Raw genomic sequence first — 15471 nt, 5'->3', positions numbered from 1 at the left:
TGGAAAGTCTGTCCTCACTCTGACAGACTGTAGGAATCATAGGGGCTACCCTACATTCAGTCATGGCACGAACTAACATACCAGGAGGCAGGTTTCATGCCACGAACAACCTAATAGAGCAGGTTAAAAACAACCATTGAGCTTGTCTTTCCCTCCTGGGGTACATGGCTTCATGTACTTAACTAACCCATTTGCCAGACTCAATCTATGTTGACTTCAGGCATGGTTCCAGAGAGTGTAGTCAGCAACCAAACACATCATGAACACCATAGTTAACAATTCCTTGGAGAGTAATGTCTTCTCTGATGTGGTGAGTATATTCACATCAGGTATTTGTGGGCATCCCCTTCCTACCATCTTTGCCAAACAAGATAATCGTTACAGATGCCTCTCTACGGCTGGGGACAACCGTATGGCACAGAGCACTTGGACACTCTGAGAGACCAGGATACATATCAACTTTCTGGAACTGCGGGAGTCCAAGAAGCTTGCAAGGTTTTTCTACATGTCATCCAGTCCCACCATGTCTTCATAATGTCAGACAACATGACAACCATCTTTTGCATCACAGGGCGATGAGAGAGATCAGTCCCCCCTCTCTGTCGAAATGGTCACCCTGTGGAATTGGTGTATCAGGAATCAAATCACCCTGTTGGCAGTATATCTGTCAGGAACTCAGACTGTGTTGGTGGACACTGTCAGCGCATTGTGCTATTGATCATAAGTGGAAGTTGCACGATTCAGTAGCAAACAGCTCAGTGGGAACCCCCAAACTGGCATCTATTCATCTCCGAAATGAACAAGATAAGCAACATATACCGCTCCAGAGGAGCTCTAGGACTACACTCTCAGCTGATGCATTCCATTACTCTCAGACCATCTGAGCTATGCCTTTCCTCCCTTACGGAAAATTCATAAGGACTGGGTGTGAGTCCCAGATACTTTTGGTTCCCAAATCTCCTAGTACTCTCATCTCCTCCTCTGCTCACCATCTAGTCCTTTCCTCATCTCTTGACCAAGAGAAAGGGAAGATCAAACATCTCAACTCCAGAGCCCTTCATCTCATGTCTTGGTATTTGGTTAGGCATCAACATTAGAACATTCCTGCTCTGAAGCTGTACATAACAGCAGAAAGAATTCCACTAGGAAATGCTTATCAGCCAAGTGGGAGCATTTTTCCATCTGAGCAAAGCTGAAGCGTGAATCTCCTGCATCAGTGATATTCCCCCCATTTTGGTCTACAGTCTTTCACTCAAAACAGCTGGGCTTTCACTCAGTTCTACGTAGTCACCTGGCAGCAGTCAGTGCATGCCATGCGCTATCAGATGATTATTCAATTTTCACTCATCCATTGACTACCAGATTCTTAAAGAGCCCACCTGTAAGGAAACCTACCCTTCACTGGGACTCAAATCTTGCACTTTTGGCACTCATTAAGCTTCCGTTCGAACAATGTTCCATGTCTCAGTTATCAATGAAATTGCATTTCTTGTGACCATTACCTCAGCTAGAAGCATGGATGATCTGGGAGCGATAATGGCGGATCCATCGTACACTCTATCCTAAAAGTACAAAGTCTCTTTTGTCCAAAATTTGCTCCCTAAGTAATTTTGGAGTTTCACATGAACTAATCAATCCACTTACCAGTGTATTTTCTGAAACAGCATACATTTGAAGAAGAGAAGAGACTTTGCTCCTTCAGTGGACAACATGCTTTTGCCATCTGCCTGGAAAGGATAAAACCAAGTAGAAAATTGCCTAGGTTGTTTCTCACTATAGAAGAATGAGTCTGAGGTCAAGCTGTATTTTCCCAGAAGATTTGTAAGTGGATCTTGGGCTGTATCCTTCTCAGTTACCAGTAGTTGCATTTTCTTTCTCCTAATGGAGTGAAGGCTCATTTTACAAAAGCACAAGCAGCCTAAATGGCATCACTTTACTTGACATTTGCAGAACAGCGATGTCGAGTTCTGTCCATACATTCATGAGACATTATGCTCTAGTGCAGAACTCCTTCACTGGCTCATCCTTTGGGACAGCAGTTCTCCAAATGGCTCTGACGTCCGCATCCTCGCCCCCTCCTCCTGTTTGTCAGTCACCCACAGTGGAATATACATAGGGACCAGCTATCAAAGAAGAAGAGGTTTCTTACCTTATAGTAACTGGAGGTTCTTTGAGATGTGTGGTCCCTATCTGTATTCCACTATCTGCCTTCCTTCCCCTCTGCTTCAGATCTTTACTGGATTCACAGTAGAGAAGGAACTCGAGGGACAGTTGGTCTGCTCTGCCCTTTATGACTTCAGTTGAAAGCACAAGGAAGGCAAGGCTGTATGTGTGGTCCAACAGATATTGCTTGCAAGAATTCTCTGACTTCTGGAGCACATGCACAGTTTCCTTCAGACTTTCATGACTCCTGTCCTCTGTTGGTTCTCCTACCATTCTGGTGGTATTTCAGTGTGCCTTTAGATGTGTCTTCCTCCTACTCTGTCCCTATTAGCAAGAGTGTTTCCCAGGGCTCCATGTTTGATCCATGCCTCTTTTCCCCTCAAATCTGTGTTTCTAGGTGACATCACCTACTCACATGACTTCATTGACCATCTCTACACCAGCAACTCTGAACCTTCTTCTCCATTTCTGATCTGTCTCTCTTTATTCAATGCTGCATCACTTATTCTTTCTCTGATATCTCTTCCTTGGATGGCTTATTGTCAACCTAAACTTAATGTAACCAAAACCGAACTCATCATGCCCTTGTTTCTCTGGTGTCATTGACCTCACCAGTCTTCCGTTAGGCCTTGGTATTGTTTTGATTCTGTCTTCTCTTTACAACTGCATATTTTAAGAAACTAAGTAGTTATGGGGTGAGATCAAAAGAAGGCAAAATATTGTCATAGATCAAAAACAGGAAGAAAGAGGATACAAAGAGTAGAAATAAATAGAAAATTTTAATCATGGCAAAAGGTTAACAGCAGGGTTTGGTAAGACTCCATACTAGGTCACCTGTGATATATTAATGATCTGGAAGGAGGGTGAGTAGTGACGCAGAAAAATTTGGAGATGACAAAAAGTTGTTCAGGTAGGTCAAGACCACAGAGAACTTCAGAGATCTAACTGAGCTAGGTGAGTGGGCAACACAATGGCAAATGAAATTCTGTACCAATAAATGCATGAAGGGAAAGGTTTAAACTACCCTTTCACCTCATAGGATTCTAAATTAAAATCAGTATAAACTCAGGAAAGGGGCAAGGCTGATAGTGGAAACAGCCCAATGAAGTCCTCTTAGTGTGCAGCTGTATTCAGTAAAACAAACAAGATGGTAAGCTGCTAAAGGAATTGGATAGAGAATAGTATAATGCTATTATATAAAAACAATGGTGCAGCCTCTTCTGGAATGGTGTGTGCAGTACTGGTCACCCCATCTCAGAAGGGATACTGCAGAATTAGTAGGGGTTCAGTGAAGGGAGATGAGAATGATTAAGGGCTGGGAAAAACTCATATGTGATGAGAGATTGAAAAGTTTGGGAATGTGTAATCAGACTGTGGAGTTTACCACTCTTGGATGTCATTGAAGCTAAGTATTTAGCAAAAAGGGATTGGACCTAACAAAAATATCAGATTTGTTATAAACAAAACTTTTGGAAAGGATATTAATTTTCATGATTCAGGGTGGATGAGATATAATGTGAGGGGCAACAGATTGTTTCAGTTCTCTCCACTGTGGCATTCTTACACTTTCTCTCTCTACCTATCCACTTACATTTATAAATTAGCTCTCCAGATAAAATCATCCATCACATGAGGATATAGGTGATAGATACTATATTAAAGATTCAAGGTTACTTTTAACCTCAGTACGTAACAAAGAACTCTTTAAAAAGAGCAGTATAAATTTTGGGGGAAACTAGATTGTGTGGGCTCTTACACTGTGTTTATTGACCACCTTTGTTAGATGCCTGGGAGCTATGGTTGTGATTGTTAAGTGGATAGACAGAGTAATGAGTACAAGAATTAATAAATGACAGGCGTTCACCACTGAAGATCACGTTCTCCCTTTCTTCTTTAAGTTGACTAGACCGAAGTAATACTAATCATTATGTTTGTTTGATATCATTCTTTATCTCAAAAAAATTTGCCTTAAAATTGATTGTGGTACATCTCATCAACCTGAATTCATTTAAGACCTCCTACAAAGACCATTAAACTCCCTGAAAAGACTCCAGTTCACTTCAGTAGACATTGGATTGAGCTCTTAATGTCCCTACCCTTTGATATGGGGTTGATGTATTACTCCAAATAATGTAGCATGAACATTCTCTTGAAGAGAAGAGATGTATCTGTAGTGCTTTGACTTTTTAAATCCACATTAGCTGCTGTTTGTTATAAACTGTGCTATGCTAGCATCCAGAGGTCCCAATCACTATTTGTGGCCCAGTTGTGCTGTGCAAACATAGATGATAACAGTCCCTTGCTCATCCATCATCATTAACCCCCTTCCTCCCAGTCCAGGGACAGACTTTGAGCTAATTGATCAACATAATGATAATATTTAAGACTGAGGGAATGCCTGAAAGAAAACACTTTTTTTCTAGCCATTAATAACTTATTAAGCAACTTTTAGCTAGCCAACCCAACCTAAAGACAGTTCATTCTCAGGCCAGCCAGTTATTTATATCAGTTATGATATATTTTAAATTAATTGTTGCCAATATACTTCTACAGTTGTTAATGTTTATATAAAATTACTGGAAGGCTGAGTTAGATAACTTACTTCTCATGTCTCACAAGCAGTTTCTCAGCAAATCAGAATGCTGAATAAGCCTCTCACTCAATTATGTTACGTTACTGAGAACCTCCATTTTCTTATCAAATGTGTTTTTAAGAAGAAAAGGCTTAAATACACAGAGTGGGAGAATTTGGATCAAGTGGCCACGTACAGTGGTTGTGAAAGTGAGCAGATGCCACTTTCCTCAGCTTGTGACTTAAATCGTGTCAATAACAAGCAGAAACTTTTCAGTCAGCTCAGTAATTGGTGTCTTCCAGTCTGACACCCCAAACATGGGGACACAGTGGTTTTCTTTACTAGTGCCAGCGTATATGCTGATAGGTTTTTTAGAATTGCCAGTGTTTATTAAAAGTACCTGTTATTAAGGTTACCTTGTAGTACTAAAACATTTCTATTAAAAAGCTCTCAGCTGTCTGGAACAGCCATTGTAAAAAATTTAAGTATTCATATTACAGATAGAAAAGTCGCTTATTTTCTAAAAGATTCATTTTGGGTAGTTTATGTGGCAACTTCTTGTAAGCTTCAGTTATGACGCTTCTTCAGTGAAATAACCTTATTCACTTGGCAGGAAATGAAAAAAACTTCAAGAAAATTTAACTGCTCTTGCAATATTTTGACATATTATGATCAACCGGAGAAAAATACATTAATGTATCTACTCTTTTTTTTTCCCTTCAGCTGAAGTCTATATAGGAATTGGGAAGCCTGCTGAAGCCACAGCATGTATTCAGGAAGCAGCTAACCTCTTTCCAATGTCACATAACGTCCTCTACATGAGAGGTCAAGTGGCTGAACTTCGAGGAAATACTGATGAAGCCAAACGCTGGTATGAAGAGGCCTTATCGATCAGTCCTACCCATGTCAAAAGTATGCAGAGACTGGTAAGTCTTGAGTCCAAATGGATAAACATTTTAACTTCAAGTTGGGCTGCTATGTTTTGGGGGCCTTATTGCATTGATATTATGGTGCCCCAATTTTGAGGTGTTGTTAACTCATATTTGACCTAAATTGATTGATTTCCTGGCTGAAGGTGTTTTTTTTTATACACTCTTTAAAAAAAAATCAGTTGTTTATAAGTTGGAGTCAAAGAAAGGGTACTGCTTTTTGCCATTTTCATGTGAATTTTGCACTCAGGCTAACAAAAATGGCTTAGTTTTGCAGATTTAGATCACAATATGAATGATCTGCTTTGAGAAGAATGAATAGCTGAGCTTGAGTACATCTGAATAGAGGCTACTGTGTATAGTATAGATTTCATCTCCTTTTTTGTAAATCCACTGTGTTCCATGCTACATATCACATGCATAAAATTCCCAGTGATTTAAATGGGATCCATATTATCATGTTCAGTGAGAAATGAACATGATGCAAGGTACTTTTAAAGTCATTGGAATATTAAACTTTAGCATAGATTTCCAAATACTATAAAAATTACAGACAAAACGCAGAAGTTCTATTATCTCTAAAAGATCAGTTATTAAAAGAGTGGAGCTGAAATGATTCCATTCACGCTGTCAAATTTAAAAGGTGAATTCTTTTTTTTTTTTTTTTTTTTACTAAAAATACATCAGTGGATATGACTAAAATTGCCAAAATCAGTGAGGATGAAATTCACCTAGGTACAGAGGACCGGTGCAAGGTTCTGCACCACCGTGAGGTTGCATGGGTGGAGTGGCTATATTTGAGTTTCTGCCCATCTGTGTCCTTTGGGAGGTGAAGCAGTATCTGGATGTGTTAATATGAATGGGCTTTTGGGAAAAGGATAGAAGAGTCACTGTTCCAATTCATAGGCTGGAATAGCAACTCTGAAACCTGTTTCCAGGATAAGAATTTAATTCTGTCCAGTTAAGCAGAAAGGAGGGTGAATTCCACCATAAGAGTAAATGTGTTGCCTCATAAAATACAGAAATTGTTTTGTTTTGTTTTTTAAACTATCTGAAAATTGGTTCATCTTTACCCTATCATGGTGAGTTTGAATTACATAGCTCCTTTGCAATTGTTGACAGTGTCAATATCAACTAAAACATTACAGGAAAACACTGCCCGCTTTATTTTAGGTGTTTGTGATGTCAGTTTTTCCAGGAAAATACTTGGCAGGCTGAACATGGAGGGACCATTTGTCAAATATTTTGTGTTAAAGTGTAAAAGTATTTATAATGTTTGTCTGCAGACTAGACTGTTAATTATGAGTCTTATTTTTTTATTTTTCCTAAAAACACTTGCACTTCACCTTTAGCAGAGTTTTTAAAAAAATTATACTTGAACTCCAATCTGTTTTATTAGATTTTTGATTAACAGTATTGGACTGTAAAACTTTTCTCTCCTTATTGTGCTAGGAAGATGTTTTTAAACATTCAGATTCCCTTTGCTGCACAGCAGAACAGCTGCAATCAGCTTCTCAAACCTAACCTTTTTATTCAAAATGATAAGCTAGTTTCTGCCTAGGTGCTTATGAATTATTCAGAGAGGTATTTTTCATGTACCGTAAGGGGGAACATATGAGACGAAAGATCAAATAGGAAAACAGCAAAGGGAAACTTTTATGTTTCACTTTTCAGCTTTTCAAGATACTTGAGCCTATTCACAAATGCCAAAAGGTTCTCTTTTTGAAGGAAGCATATGGTAGACCAAAAACAGTGTAGTTAAATAAAAATGAGAGCTGTATATTATGTTTTTTGCATTATTTTACTTAGAATCCACTTTAAATAAATGTTTCTTTACAAACAAAATGCTGTGCAGAATGAATGAGGCAAGTGTGCAAGATGAAATATTTCACACTTATTTCTAGTCTTTTACAAAGTTTCTTTATTTTGAGCTTTTGTATCTACGTGGTTTGAGATGTTTTAGAGTGCTGATTGGAGAACAGTCCACTGCATTTTAGTCAACCCCTTAAGCGTTTTTTCTTTTTAAAATATGTTTCTAAAAATCTTGTCTATTACTTTGGATCTCTTGTCTTGTTTAAATCACATCGCAACTGTGTACTTAATGGGGTCAATATAGAGACCAAAATTTGTGATGTATGCTTGTAAATTTTAGAAAAAAAAAGTATTTCAATAATACTTTAAGCATAGGGTTGTCTGTATAACTTCATAGAACCAGGAAGCTACATGACACAGAATGATTCATAGATTCCAAGGCCAGAAGAGATTACTGTGATCATCTAGTCCAGTGTTTCTCAAACTTTTGTATTGGTGACCCCTTTCACACAACAAACCTATGAGTGTGACCGCCCCCCTTATAAATTAAAAACACTTTTTTTGTATTTAACACTATTATAAATGCTGGAGGCAAAGCATGGTTTGGGGGTGGAGGTTGACAGCTCGCGACCCCCCAGGTAATAACCTTGTGACCCCCTGAGGGGTCATGACCACCAGTTTGAGAACCACTGATCTAGTCTGACCTTCTGTATAATAAAGGTCTTAGAACTTCCCCAAAATCATTCCTAGAGCATATCTTTTAGAAGAACATCCAATCTTGATTTAAAAATTGGCAGTGATGGAGAATTCACCATGATACTCGGTAAGTTCTAATGGTTAATTATGCTCACTATTAAATATTTATACCTTATTTCCAGTCTGAATTTCTGTAGCTTCAATTTCCATCCATTGGGTCGTGTTATACCTTTCTCTGCTTGACTGAAGAGCCCACTACCAAACATTTGTTCCCCGTGTAGGTACTTATAAACCATGAGCAAGTCACCCCTTAACCTTCTCTTTGTTAGCTCTTTTCTGAACCACCTCCAGTTTATCAATATCCTTCTTGAATTGTGGACACCAGAACTGGACACAGTATTCTAGCAGCACTCACACTAGTGCCAAGTATAAAGGTAAAATATCTTCTCTATTCCTACTCAAGATTTCCCTGTTAATGCAGTCCGTGGATGGATAAGCCCTTTTAGCCACAGCATTGCAGTGGGAGCTCATGTTCAGCTGATTATCTCCTACAACCTTCAGATAGTTTTCAGAGTCACTGCTTCCCAAGATAGTCCCCCATCATGTAAGTGTGGCCTACATTCTTTGTTCCTAGATGAATACGTTTACATTTAGCCATATTAAAACATTGTTTGCTTCGCCCGGCTTACCAAACTATGCAGATCACTTGATATCAGTGACCTATCCTCTTCATCATTTACATTTACCATTCTCCTGATTTTTGAGGCATCTGCAAACTTTATCAGTGTTGATTTCATGTTTTCCAGGTCATTAATAAAAATGTTAAATATTGTAGGGCCAAGAACCTATCCCTGCGGGATCCCCTAGAAACACATCTGTTCAATAGTAATTCGCCATTTAAAGTCACATATTGAGACCTATCAGTTATTCAGCTTTTAATCCATGTAATGTGTGCCATGTTAATTTTATATCTTTCTAGTTTTTTAATCAAACTGTCATGCATTACCCAGTCAGATGCCTTAAGAAGTGTAAGGCCATGTCTTACCATTATCATTGATGTTGGTAAAACATATGTCGCTCAGCGGTGTGAAAAAAAACCACACACCCTGAGCAACATAAGTTTTGCTAGCATAAGCACTCGTGCACATCACTATATCAGCAGGAGCACTTCTCCTGCCAACATAGCTATCACTGCTCGTTGAGGTGCTTTTATTATGTCAATGGGAGAGATTTTTCGTACAACATGGCCCCTAAACGCAAGCCAACTACTTCATCTGGTGCTCAACCAAAGAAACAGCAATCTGTTCCAACGCTGGAGGAAAAACTGGCTGTGTTGGACTTACTGAGAGACGGTATGTCGGTCTCCAACGTGGCGCGTAAATAATGGCTGTAACGAATCTAGCATCCATGCCATCAAGATTTGAGAGAGAGAAATTAGTCAAGCCATGGCATCAAGTGCTGCCAAGGTGACGAGCCAGGTGTGTGATAAGACTTCAGTGCAGACTGAAAAGGCATTAAACTTATGGCTGGAAGACATGAACCGTAAACGTGTGCCTATCGATGGCAACACGTTGTGAGAAAAGGCTCTTAGCCTCTATGCACTGTTCAAACCTCCCGCCGAAGAGGGACAGCCTTCTGATGAGAGAGAATTCAAAGCCAGCCAAGGTTGACTTAGCAGTTTTAGGAACTGCTTCAACCTCAAAAACATGCAGACTGTCGGTGAAGCTGCATCTGCCAATGAAGAAGCAGCAAAAGCCTACCGCGAACACTTAAAGAAAATCATAGAAGAAAAGAAAAGGAGTACTTGTGGCACCTTAGAGACTAACAGATTTATTTGAGCATAAGCTTTCGTGAGAATCATTTAATTTCTGAATACAGTCCCTCTGTGGATACGATCCCTCTGTGGAAGCCTCAAAATCACACGTAGTATTACGGAAGATTTGAGACGATATCAATAAATGTTTGAGCAGCTCAAGAGACAACAGCAACAGTTGCTGATCATCATGTTTTTCAAGGAAAAACAACGAGCAGCAGATGAGCTTACACAATCAACTTCTCGAGCTGAACCAGAGCCAACCACTTCATCTACGACTCGCTCTCCATCACCCAAGCTCTCCGTCACCTCCGTCTCCAGGATCAAGCCCTGACGCGACCCCCTGTAATAATCCCCTATAATTAAAAATACACTACTGTAAAATTATATTTTGCATATGTACTCTTTATTATATATTGTACATTACTGTATACATTATACATTTATACATATTACTGTACAGGGTTGTATACACAAAACCATGTACAGTATACTGTACTTTATTGGCACTTTAAGGGATTTTCAAGGGTAATTTTGACTATACGCAATTTTCGCCTTACACACTGACTTTAGAACTTAACCCCCGCGAAAGATGCGACTCCACTGTATATATATCCCTGGTCTGGCCTTTATTCTGTTTGCACGTTATAAATGTGTAGAAGTCATGATCGTTTGTACTTAAGTTACCACTAATTTTTAGCTCTGTGATCAGTTCCTCTTCATCTGTCAATATGAGGTCTAATATAAAATTCCCCTCTTGTTGGATGCAACACTTTCTGAATTAGGAAATTTGTCATCTATAACATTTATAAATCCCAAGATGTTTTAGTACTGGCAACGTGAAACCTCCAGCATGTGTCACTCAAATTGAAGTCTCCCATGATCACGCAGACTTTTTTCCTGCACATTATAGATAGGTGCATAAGGAGCCGGTCATCCTGTTCCCTAGTGTGACTTCATGGTCTTTAACAGATATCAACTGTTACCCCATCTTTTGCTTTACCTGTTTGATCCTGAATGCTTATGGATCAATGTCCTTTTTCACTGAAGTAATCAGTGACTTGAAAACAGGTAATGCCACTTTTTACATAGTATCACTCCTCCTCCAGTTTTGTCTGCTCGGTCCTTCCTAAATAGGTTATAACCATTGATTTTAACATTTCAGTCATGAGAATCATCCTATCAGGTTTCAGTAATACCAACTAGATCAAATTTATGCTTGTAAATGACAAATTCAAATTTCTCGTTTGTTACTCAGGCTCCTAGCATTGATACATAAGCAATTCAAGAATTTTGTCATATCCTTCAGTTTCTTGATTAATTTTGTTCTCAACATCTCAATTTTGTGCTAATTTGAGTGCTCCTATCTTTCATCTTTTTACCCTCCTCTTTTTTTTATTAGTTTAATGTTCTCCTGACTATTCTAGTAAGCCTGTTTCGGAGAAGATTGATCCCTCTTTTAATGAGGTGAAGGTCATCCAAACTATGTAGAACCCCTTTCCCCATAAAAGGTGGACCAATGTTTCCCAAAACCAAAATCCTCAATCTTATACCACTTACCTAGCTAGCGGTTCACTTCTAGAATCTTCTGCCTTGTTTTGTTCATGGGACAGGAAGGGTCTCCGAAGAGATCACTTGGACATTCTTCTTCCTCAGCATACTTCCGAGTTCCCTGAAGTCATCTGTTGTCTGTGAGATGTCTCACAATACAGTAAAGAGAAAAGGAGTACTTGTGGCACCTTAGAGACTAACAAATTTATTTGAGCATAAGCTTTCGTGAGCTACAGCTCACTTCATCGGATGTGAAGTGAGCTGTAGCTCACGAAAGCTTATACTCAAATAAATTTGTTAGTCTTTAAGGTGCCACAAGTACTTCTGTTCTTTTTGCGGATACAGACTAACATGGCTGCTACTGTGAAACCTGTTAATGCCGATATGAAACACCACCAATTGATCCTTTCTAATTGAGGCCTTTCTAATTTTGGAGTGATGTCTCATGTCTTAGCTCCAGGAAAGCAGTATCCTGTTGTTCACCTGCCCTTTCAGAATGTTCTTTTGCATCTTCTGAGTATCAAATCCCCAGTGATATATTTGTTTTTGATTCCAAAGAGAGTATTTTGAGGGAAAAAATTGTAGTGATTTCTCATGTGTGCATACTCTCAATTCAACATTTTTGTCCTTTTTTTTGTCTATTAGTTACATGTGTGCTAGAGAGATATTTAGGCCCAACAGCAGTGACAGCACTGTGAAGGCACCAACATCCCTGCAGGAGCAGTTGGTATCTTTAACTTGTGATTACTGTGCTTAGACTTCGGATCTGTCTCGCAATTTTAGGACCTATAATTCTATGAAAGGATATGTCTCAAGCCTGTTGATTTTTTTCATCTTTAATTCTGTTTTTTTTTAATTTGCCTTTCTTATTTAATATGACTTTCTAGTGACTTTTAGAAAGCAGTAGTAAAATGCTCTGCTATTTTGAATATATCAGTTACAGATTACAGTAATAGAGGTTGGTTAAATAACAGGTGCATTTTTTGCATAGAATGTCCAACATATATTCAGAACAAATTAATCTTAAATTCTAAAGAGGATGGCAAAATGTGTATTAAGGTAAATCAAGCATAGCAGTTTAATTGCTTTACATTAAAAACAATCACTCGCATAAGAAATGAAAGTTATATAAAAAACACATACTGAACCAGAAGTTGTAGGATTTGTTGATGGCTCTGAGAGTTCCCTTGCCCTCCTGCCTGAACACTCACTACTCTGTCCACCCCAACACCAGAAAAAACGAGAGAATTCCTTGAAATGGCTATTAACAAAAATAATATGGAGGATCATACTGAATACTAAAAACAGGAATCCATTCAAGTCTCCGAGTAAGGCCTGTTTGCATTAATATTTTGTCTGATACTGCACCTAATCATAATACAATTTCAAAAAAGTATATTCAAATTTAAACTGATTTAATGAGTTCCTGAGGCTGACAATTTAGAGATCTGGTTTTCTTTGTAATATTTTGTCTGGGTGGACAGAATAGCACTGCCAAATAAAGTGAGCAAAATATCTGCACAAATGGTATAGTTTATATTGCTTGGTATGGCACCATTTTGCATTTTCTCATCCATCTTTAATCAGCTTATAACGATAAATTAAGCAATAACAATTATGTGCTTTAAGCAAAAATGACTGGATCCAGTTACTTTACTCTTCAGTAGAAGCTGTGTTTTTCAACAAGAGTATAAAAGAAGAGTATATAGGGGACTATTCCCGTGAAGTGCTGAATACCATCCAGATCCTGTTGAAGATGCTGAATGCTTCACAGGACTGGATCATATTACCTTTTTCTCACAATAATTTTGGTTTTAGGTAGTCTCACTAGAATTATTTTGTCATTATAGACGTTACTGTTTTACAAGTACGGCTATATTTTCATCCAGATTCGGCCTTTTTTCTAAAGCTGGCATCACATTATCCAGCCACAAGGTGTAATCGATAATCTGTCCCCAGTAGGGTTGCCAACTCCTCCACCCTCACTCACTTTCACCAGGCTGGGGCAGTTTTAAATAACTTGACTTTTGGAAGTTTGATTGCTGCAGGAAAAAAGGAGAGAAAGCAAAATACACTTTAAATGAAATGCTTTTTTTGTCAGGAGCAGTATTTTATCCACTCAGAGGTCTAAATCTTTAAATAATGTTCTTATCCTAAAAATAAAAAAATTACAGTGGAATTCTGCTATTAGAATCAGTTTGAGCAGGTTCCCTCCACCTTTGGGTCATTCTGTCTTGAAGATAACTGTGGATTTGATCCATGGAGCTATTGAAGTCAGTGGGAGTATTTCTGTTAACTTCAGTGGGCTTTGGATCAGGTACTATGAGTGCAACCCTTAAACTGTGATTTTCCCAAATGAGAAACATGCTTAGAAACAAATTCTCCATTTTGAAAGGATAGCAGAAGTTCTACCAGGTATTTTAAATCAAGACAGGTTAATTGAATTATAAGCACTTCTCCCACCAACTTAAATTCTTCACTTGCTGCCACGTGTCACTCAAAAGCTGACATTCTTTGCTGCCTTGGAGATCTTGAAAAATATTATTTCCCATTACAACTGAAAAGCCCCACTGATCAGTGTAATAAAATCAAAGGGTATAGATGCCATCATCCATAGACACTGCTTTTTGGAAACTAAGATTTTAGTCATATGGCTGAATGATCAGTAAAGTCAGTTCTGCCGTTGGTTGGCTTAAGAAAGACTCTCTTTGTTCTTTAATGTTAGTCCTATAAGATTACTATCCAAGTTTGGGAGATAATATATTAAAGGTAGTAAAGGGATGATTCACCTCATTACTACAGGCTTTCACCAGGATCTTTAAAAATATTATTTTAATATCAGATCCTGTTGGTGTACATATTTACTGTGTAATTTACATTTGAGAATGGTCACTGTTGGGAGTTTCACGCTTTATTGGACAGTAAAACTTAATTGCTTCTTTGGGAATAGAAAGTTACTTCAGGAATTTATTGTTGCTAGTTTTGGATAACCACATGCAAACCCTATGTGACTGTCAATGAAAGGTTAGCAGCCGAGTATTGTCAATTCAGACTTTCTCAATGTTAAACTTAAGTTAGAACTGGATGCGAGATTTGCTTTACTGTGTGTGCTGGAATATAGTGAAATGTAATTCTTTCAGCCAGTTAGTGTGCTGGGATGCTGTATGGTTGTGACCAGTATACTACATTCCCTTAAACTTGGGCTGTGTGGGGTCTGATTTATATGATTATTTGTCAGCCACATACAATGCAAATCCATGCACTCAGTTTGACTAATAATAACCCACCCCAGTTAGATTACAAGAATATACTGTGTGTTGCATACTGTTAAGTTGCTGAGAAATACTATAACTCTTTGTGCTGCCATTGCATGAATGGATCTTAATTATAAGAATTCTTCCACCCTAATTGGCTACTTCTCTCAGAACTACTTATTCATCAGCCAACGATAAAAATGGCCACTTCAGCTTTGACACCCCCTGTTAAAGAACAAGAACTGAACCAAAACTACCAACTCACTTTGTGGACAGCTAATAGCCATCAAATAGTGTCTTTTCAGTCAGTGTGAGCCTGGTCTGAATTTGGACCACTGTTCTAGAAATGAAAGGCCATTTGTTACATTCCTATGCAGCATCCAGGCACCACCAGTTCTTCAAGAGATGTCCCTTTGGGTGCTCCACTCCAGGTGTTGGTGCCTCCCTGCACCTTCGCTCAGAGATTTTTACAGCAGTAGTCGTACCGGTCGCACATGCGCAGAGCCTGCCCCCCTACTCTGAGTGTACCTTAATATTACGCATGAGTGACCAGTCTCCTCGGTTCCTTCTCTACCGTACCTGGCCTGAGAGCTCAGCAGACTTGTTAGAGAATTTCTTTTCTCCCTTGTTCAACTTTTTTCCCTCTTAGTTTAGCTTACCAGTAATAGTTAGGTACCCTTT

At 38.7% G+C, this 15471-nt stretch overlaps 1 protein-coding gene across 3 annotated transcripts in view; it reads left to right on the top strand.

Moving 5' to 3' along the window:
• TTC7B (tetratricopeptide repeat domain 7B) overlaps positions 1-15471 on the top strand; it is a 309423-nt gene that overhangs the window by 253931 nt on the left and 40021 nt on the right. For all 3 annotated transcript variants that reach the window (XM_077819262.1, XM_077819261.1, XM_077819260.1), the window contains one exon: positions 5459-5661. In XM_077819262.1, coding sequence (XP_077675388.1) covers positions 5459-5661 — 203 coding nt within the window. The remainder of the gene's footprint in view (positions 1-5458; positions 5662-15471) is intronic.

Source organism: Eretmochelys imbricata, chromosome 6 (assembly GCF_965152235.1).
Source record: "Eretmochelys imbricata isolate rEreImb1 chromosome 6, rEreImb1.hap1, whole genome shotgun sequence".
NCBI lineage: Eukaryota > Metazoa > Chordata > Testudines > Cheloniidae > Eretmochelys > Eretmochelys imbricata.
This window is presented reverse-complemented; position numbering and strand designations above follow the sequence as displayed.